General features: G+C 48.9%; 1 protein-coding gene across 1 annotated transcript in view; it reads right to left on the bottom strand.

The window, feature by feature from the left end:
* Nucleotides 1-4,251: 4,251 nt before the first annotated feature.
* Nucleotides 4,252-8,226, bottom strand: part of LOC103252114 (zinc finger protein ZIC 3) — a 4,677-nt gene continuing 702 nt past the window's right edge. The window contains 3 exon segments of the mRNA XM_021708948.1: nt 4,252-5,198; nt 6,007-6,170; nt 7,306-8,226. The exon segment at nt 7,306-8,226 is cut by the window's right edge and continues 49 nt beyond it. Coding sequence (XP_021564623.1) covers nt 5,019-5,198; nt 6,007-6,170; nt 7,306-8,226 — 1,265 coding nt within the window. The 3' untranslated portion in view covers nt 4,252-5,018.

The raw sequence follows: 8,226 nt of genomic DNA on the forward strand, positions 1-8,226 counted from the left end.
AAGAGATCATAGTGTCCATTCTTGGGCATTTTCAGACTCGAAGGTACTGTGGAAACCCGACCGGGGCACGATAACTCGAAATGGCATCCCCTACCCATGACAGCCAGGGGGGTATGTCTTAAGTTCGACCAGGATGGTGAGGTGGCCCCGGGCAGGTTTATGCCCAAGTCCCATAGGAACCCAACCCCCAGGAGGTCACGCCAACTTCCCAGGAGAATGACCAGGAATAACTTCTTCGTTTCCGTTTTTTAAACAATTTTGCGTTCAACCGCCACGACCTACATTCTCCCGCGAGGCGCTCAGAGCTGAAGAATAACAAGGGAGTTTAAACCACACAACAGTTCGGCAGCCTGTAGTCTGTGCTTTGCTAAGCTCCGCGGGGGTTCGCATCCGGCCGCCATGTTCGCGACTCGAGAGCCGCCCCAAAACCAGCCCCCCTTCCCACATCTATCTCCTCTCCTCCCCTCCCTCCCGGCCGAGGCCGAGGCGTCGCAAAGCCGCTTTCAACTCTGCCCCCCCCCCACCCCCTCGCGGCAAAATCCGACTCGACGGCTGCTGTGGGGTGTGCGCCTGCGCGCGGCGCGGTCGCGGGAGTGGGGGCGGCCTACGGGCCCCCGGCCGCGGCTTGAAAAGGCCGGAGCCACGGGGAGCAGGGGGAGGGGTGGGGGCTCCGACCGGAGCCTCCTCTTTCCTCCCAGCGGGTCCCCGCTCCGGCCCTGGCCCGGCTCTCACACGTGCGCGCTAAAAACCCACTTCAAAGTCTGTTCCCGGCACGGGGGCGGCCCCCTTCGCAGCGGCCCTTGGGCCCCCGCGCGGGCCGCCAACCAGGCCCCGGGCCTCGCCGCCCCCTTCATCCCAGGCGCTGCGAAGAGGCCGGAGGGCCGAGGGAGAGGACGTTCGCTGAAGAGTCCCGGGAGCCGCCAGCGGCCTTCGGGTGGACGAGTTTCCCCCCTCCCGCCCCCACCGCTTTAGAAAAATGAATTGAACACAAAGTTTGCGGCCAGCGCTACGCAGTGGCCTTCGGAGCTCACCATTGTTTGGGCTCGTATTGACCCCAGGTCCGGATTAGGCAGCGGCTGATTCCTGCTTTACAGCCCCGCCGGCCTAATGAGGCCGGGAGGCGATGGGGCGCGAAGCGTCCTTGGAACCCGGGCGGCCGCCGGCTTACGGCCGCCAAGGGCCCTGTAGGTGGAGGTCAAAGGGTCAGCGGGCAGAGACCGCGAGAGAATTGACCCTAGGAAATGAGGTCCCCTCCCCCCGGCCCGAGCCTAGCAAGAACTTGGTGTGTGGACAGGGACCCCGGGCGCCCCGAAGAGGGGACTGAGGACTGAGGACGGCCGAGCGGGAGCCCCGACTTCGGAAATGCCTGGCCTCGTCCGTCACTGGCCAAAGATCCACTGGAGAACTGGGAGTGGAGGGCCAGACGACCGTGAGAGAAAACCAGCCTAGTTGCCAGGAGAACCCACTCTTCTGGGCATGGACGTGCCGGGGGCGATTATTTCAGAAACTTGTGTTAAGAGGCCCTTAGACTTTTCTGGTTTGTTTGGGGGGAAGTTTTTTTTTGTTTTGTTTTGTTTTGTTTTTGAGGGGGGAGAGGGAGCCAGAGTGAAGGGAGAAAGGGGGGAGGAGCGAGGAAGTCCTGGACACACCAACTTTCCTGGGAGGCTTTGTGAGGAAAGGTCTCTCTCTGCTGACTCCTGTCCAACCTTAGTAGCTAAGACTGGCTGCCCTGCTAAGCCTGGACCCTGATCTTTAACCTTCCACAACGAATGAAGGCCAGACTTTTCTGTCTTGCGTGGAGATAGCCACCTCCGTTCGAATCTTCCTATGCTAAGTCACTCCATTTGAAAAAGATAATGGACTTTTCAACAAAGGTTTTACCAGGTGCAAGAAGGAAAACAAGTAGATTACTAAAAGCCTAGCCTCTGCCTGGGGCTTGAACATTTATGATTTTATTTTTTTGGGGGGAGTGCTTATTTCCTGAGGTTATTTACTGAAAACTCAAGAATGTAAATGTGCACTCCCGGAGCCAAATTATAGGAAAATCTGTCAACAGTTTTCTACCAAAATAGTTTTCTTTGCCACAAAGACAGAGGACACACTTTTGAGAAATATGTTGCAGCACTCAAATTAGAGTTAACCATGTAGAGGGGCAAAGCTTTTATATTCTCTTAATATGGGTTATTATCATTGTTATTAGTTGAACTGGCATCTTCCCCTCTTAGTACACTCACAATGCTTTCCTGTAAAATTTTATGGTAGAATCATTTCAAGTAACTAAGAAAATATTAAGCTGTTCATCTCCTAGGGAGATACTTAATACATTTAATTGAGAGAGAGGCAAGTTTTTGAGTGAATCTTGCATGCAAACTATCACTCTACTTTCATGTAAGGTTAGGTTAGGTTTGGGGGGGAGCTTGTGGAGAAAATAGTAAATTGTAGAAGTTCACCACATATTTCAGAAAGAAGACACGCAACTTAGACTTCATGATGGGACCCATTTAGAGCCAGTCTTATGAATATATACTTTCTGAAAACTTGCTGAGCATTTAAAATAGTTCTGGTTTATAGTGAAGGAAAAAACTTGAAATAGGAAGCTCGGTCTAGCACTCTCAGTGTCAAGGTCAAGATTGAAATGTCTGGGTTGGGAGTGATAGACTGACTGACCAGTTTACCTGCTCATCACATGTGTAGTCATCCCAATCTCTGTTCATGGCATTCAGGTTCGGATATTTGTAGAGGAAAGTGCAAAAGACCCCATTATTCTCTACTAACAAAAAAACTGCCTCTAAAGCAACTTGCAATTAGAGACTGTCAATAATTGTCTGTTGACAAAGATCAGTAGATAACAAAATAGATTGCTTCAACTGTATTCAAAGAATCAAAGTTTTTTTTAATCATCAAAAGTTCTCTAAGCATTTTAAGGCTAATTTATTTGAACATTTAAAAAAAACCAGGCACCAAATACAAAAATGTTATAAATATGATGTGCCAAGACTTTATTTTTTCAAAAAGAACAATAAACAAAATTCTAGTACTGAAAATGATTATATAAAATATCAAATTGACTGCCACCAAAAAACCTAGAGCATTGCCCCTTAAAGAGAAGGAGGTACTTAAACCTATTCAATACATTTCTAAATACTTTACAATTCCTATCTCCACCTTTCTGTTATTCATGCAGAGATTGGGCTCTCAATAATAAACAGTACCCTAATAAAAAAGGTCTCAACACTCTACCCACTTCAATCCCCCAAAATGGTAATCAGTTTCTTTTCCATATAACCATTGTGAATAAAAATTGTTTGTCCAAACAAGTTGCTTCACTGAAGATTAAATGGATTGTTAACATTTTATCACAAAGCAAACAACCATTTTTCATTGTTATTGATTTTAATGGAAACAATGCTCTTAACATCTTTGCCTACAAATCATGAACTTTAAAAATACATATTTTGCAAATGTTTTTCTTTCCACAGTATCATTTCAGAACTGCTGCAGTTATTACACCGCTATATAAATGTTATGAATGATTGTGATAATTATGAATTGAACTATATACAGCAACCAAATCAGCCTTTGCCTTCCAAAATTGTAAATGGATTATGGTTCTTTTAAGAAGCACTTTAACCGTAAGTGAGCACTGCTCAACTGGCCTTTTTCATCATCACTGTTTCAGATATATGCTATCTTTTGAAAATATATAGATAGCTAGATAGATTTGATAGGCAGATTAGATAAGTCATAGATACAAACATATATAGGTATATGGGTGATCTCTAGATAGAACAGACAGACATGCATCCTGCCACAATTTTCATTTTTATGTAAGGTAATAAAGAACTAAGGGACATAAAATTCATTAGGTTACCTTATGTCTATATATGTAGGGCAGGGATGATTAAATCCAGCTTCTCAGCCTTTGAAGTACAAGATTGAGATGTTATGGCCACTAACTGAATTGATCAGTAATATTTGATTTGCATGCCGAAAATCCAGGACAAACACATTTAAACTCGCATTTAAACAACCATCTGAGATAGGGATAAAGAAAGGAGGGTCTTCCCAGGTGGAAACTGACACTGTAAGGAATTTATACTGCAATAGAAAAATAATTTAACAATTAAAAAAGGGATCTGAGTGACTTATAAATACCAACAAACAAGATTTAATTTCCTCACATCTCTTTGTAGAAGAAGGCTGTTACAAAACAAGAGAAAGGAGTCAGTGTTTCAAAAATTGTAAATTGTGTTCTTCTTTCAAAACAATAAATTTTTAATGCTAAAGCAGTTATAATCAAAAGCTGTACAGAATTTGTTAGAAAACATTTATCCATAAATATTGTTCAGTTCCCGGCACTTGTAGCAATAATTAAATTACAAACGATAAATATGGCATCAATGGATATGTATTTACAAAAAAAAAGTTATTACAAAAGGCAACTGTATACTAAACGTCACAATCTGTGTAGAGTAACATCACATCCTCAGCCTGAAAAAATACTGAACAACAGTTTCGACCCCATTAGACAAAAATACATTCACAAGTGTAATGCTTTGAGGAAAAGTTCAAGACATAACAGGACTTTGGCACGGTTTAAGACTGTGAGAGTTTAAACAATCACCACTAAGGCGAAAAAGAATTTCCATCAGTTTAACGTCACCACCACCAACAAGCCTTCTATAACTTCCTCAAGAAACAGGACAAGTGTTAAAATGAATTGCAGGAGTTTAGAAATGAGGTGCGCAGAGAGCAAGAGGAAGGGGAAGAAAAAGCAGTGAAAAGATTTTGTAAAAAATCCTTCAGATGCCAAAACATATTTTCTAATCCTGAGAAAAGGGCATGGCTACTTTTGGATCTTGCCCAAAATCTTCCTGGACAATTGCAATTAACAGGATATAGCCCTATATATGGCCTCTTGCCTTAAAACTCCATTTCCATCTGATTGGTCTCAGTTTTCTTTTAAAAATGCATTTGGTCCATTCTATGGTTAACAGGGTTTGTGTTTGTGTTTGTCCTCAGACGTACCATTCGTTAAAATTAGGAGGAAGTCCAGGGTTGTGGCTGGTGCTAGTTTGAACTGCAGAAGGGGTTTTAGTGGTATCTTTACTGTTTGCAGAAGCTATAGCGGGTGGAGTGGAAGATTCATAGCCTGAACTGGCAGCAGGGGAGGAATCTGACCCTTGAGATTCATGAACCTAAAATTAACATGTATATATTATAATGAATATAATTCCAACTGGCAATGTGCAAGCAAAAAACAAGAGCAGAATTCGAGCACTGTAAGAGCAAGACCGCCCAGTGACCCACATAAAAGAGAAATGCTGCTAAAAACAAAAAAAACCCCAAAAAACCCGTATTACCAATGTCTAGAAAACCCGGAGATGTTCGCCAAAAACAAGTTTCAGTCCTAAGATTGGCATTATGGAAAAGGAATAAAGCACTCCGTTTTAGTCATGCCACTTCAAAAATGCTTTCTCCGCAGATGGAGTGGGGTAAGCAGTACACTGTGGGGCCCTATAAAATACTCCGGGCCCAGGTTTCACCAAGCCCCTTTCAGCCTGGAAAAGTAGGTAGAGAGAAGGTGGCACAGGGGTCCTGAGCGCTGCGAAGTCCCAGACAAATGTGTGGGAATTAGACCGCGCTCCTTGGCCCTATTGTTTTATTGGAAGCCAAAGAGCGAATGAAACACTCACCCCCGGGTTCGGCGCGGCCACCGCGGGCTGAGCAGGGAAGAGGTGGCCACTGCAGCCTCAATCCCTGGCGAGCTCGGCTAGAGCTTCCCAGTAAACAACCGATTGTTTCCTCCGCTCCCTCCGCCTCCCAACTCCGCTCTCTCCTGCCCCCCTCCTCCGGATCCCCAAAATGGGTTCAAGGTGTCACTGCTGGAGCAAATCGGATTTAACGTGGAGGATAGAGGGTAGGCAACGCGGGCGCTTCCGTTCCGCGGCCCGGCGTCGGGCAGAGTGTTTACAAACCGCCGACCGCTAATAAAGAGGTAATTACCTTCATGTGTTTGCGCAGGGAGCTCGGGTGAGTGTAGGACTTGTCGCACACTTTGCAGATATAGGGCTTGTCCGAGGTGTGCACATGCATGTGCTTCTTGCGGTCACTGCTGTTGGCAAAGCGTCTGTCACAGCCTTCAAATTCACATTTGAAAGGTTTCTCACCTGCAAACGGCAAAAACGCAAAGGGGGGAAAACACGGTCAGGGCCCGGAGCTTCCCAGGGCCAAGCAGCAGGAGACTCAGCGCCTGGCGGTCTTCCCAGAGAGGGAGCGCCGACCGGGAGCTGCTGTGGCATCTCTTTTCCCTGGAGAGAAATGGAGAGCGTTGGTTGAGCCTGTTGGGTTTGGGAGTGGTGGTCCGGGCGGGGGTGGGGCAGGGCCGGCCCAGACCTGACCATCTCTTTGTTCTCACAGGACGGGAAAGCCCCTGGCTCCTCCGAAGTTTCCCCTAAGTTGTGGTTTCACCCCACCCGGCCCCGGGCTCCCAACGCGCGGCCACGTTCCGTCGCCACCTCGGTGATATGACCAAGCCCCGTGGGACAATGGGCCCCGGACGGGACAATCCCGTTCAGCCCCTTCTTTGTACCTTTTAATTTGCCTCTTTCAAATACAGTCGTTTTGCTAAGCCCGGTATTAAAAAGCCTGGGTAGTCATCCTTAATGTTCGAGAAGTAAAAAAAAACAAAAAAACAAAAAACTATATAAATCCAGGGGCTCCAGACAGTTTTACAAGATGTTCTGAACAAGACACGAAACTGTGGTGCCTTTTCTACTTTAGCTTTTCTCCCGGAGGACTGAATTGAACCTGGAACTCCAAATAAAAATAGTTTGACAAAAGTATCAGTCATTTAATTAGGAGATGTGCCAATCAAGTGTAAAAAAGAGCGGAAGTAACCGAAAGTTAGTTTTCATTAGCAGTTCTATGGTTGCCTTCCTCGAATGTGTGCCGAGAGCTAAGTCTCTTGTAAGCAATATGCTCTCAACACATTCGGAGTTCCTTCATAGTAACCCAGAAAGGGAGACAAAAAGAGGCGGCGCCAGTTTGTTCCTGGGCGCGAGAAGGTCCCAATTAGTTCCTGAGACCACAGAGCCGTCCGCCCGGGAAGTTAGAACTGGGCAAAAGCGCCGCGGGGCGGGGAGGACTAGCGGGTGGAGGGGCACTGACAGCGCTTCTTTTGGGAACGGCCCTGGCGGGGAGCCGCCCCTCTCCTCGGCCGCCACCCCTCTCCCTTTCACCGCAAGTCCGCTGCGTGGCGGGGTGCCGCCGGTGAACCCCATGCTCGCCTGCCTTCCCTCTTACCTGTATGGGTTCTCTTGTGGATCTTGAGGTTCTCAGAGCGGGCAAAGATCTTCCCGCAGCCCGGGAAGGGGCATGGGAAGGGCTTCTCGCCTGTGTGCACTCGGATGTGGTTGACCAGTTTGTACTTCGCCTTGAAGGACTTGCCCTCCCGGGGACACTCCTCCCAGTAGCAAACGTGGTTGTTCTGCTCCGGGCCCCCCACATGCTCCATAGTGACATGCGTCACCAGCTCGTGCATGGTGCTGAAGGTCCGGTCGCAGCTTTTCTTGGGCCGGCTCAGCTGAGCCTCGTCGATCCACTTGCACGACAGCTCCTGCTTGATGGGCTGCCGCATATAACGGAAGAAGGCGCCGGGCCCGTGGTGGGCCGCCACGTTCACGCCCATGTTCATGTTCATGGGGCTATAGTTAGGAAACTGCGCGCCGGCCGCATAGGGGTCCGTGCGCGGGCTGGCCACTGGGCGGTACGGGTCAGCACGGCCGAACAGCTCCCCACGCAACCCCAAATGGACCTGGTTGTTGTCCACGTGCCCTGTGGGCGACGGGTGCCCGGCGCCTTGCTCATGCAGTCCGGGAAAGAGCAAGTAGCCGGGGGGCTCAGGGATGCCAGCTGGAGCGTGTAGGCTGCTCGCGGAGCCGGCAAAGAGCCCGTGCTGCCCGCCACCCGAGGCCGCCTCGCTGAGCCCGGAGCCGCGCTGGCGGAATAGAAAGTCGCGCGTGGAATTGAAGGCGGCGGACGCGGCACCGCCGTAGCTGGGCACCTGGCTGGCATGGTGATGATGGTGATGGTGGTGGTGGTGGTGGCCCAGGGCGTTGGCGTAGCCCGAACCCTGCGGCGTGAACGCCGAGCTCTGGCCGGAAGACAGATCGTGCGCCGCGGCCGGGCTGAGCTTGAAGGCAGCGGCGGCGGCGGCGGCGGCGG

Source organism: Carlito syrichta, unplaced genomic scaffold, assembly GCF_000164805.1.
Source record: "Carlito syrichta isolate Samal-C Ts95f unplaced genomic scaffold, Tarsius_syrichta-2.0.1 Scaffold153624, whole genome shotgun sequence".
Lineage (NCBI taxonomy): Eukaryota > Metazoa > Chordata > Mammalia > Primates > Tarsiidae > Carlito > Carlito syrichta.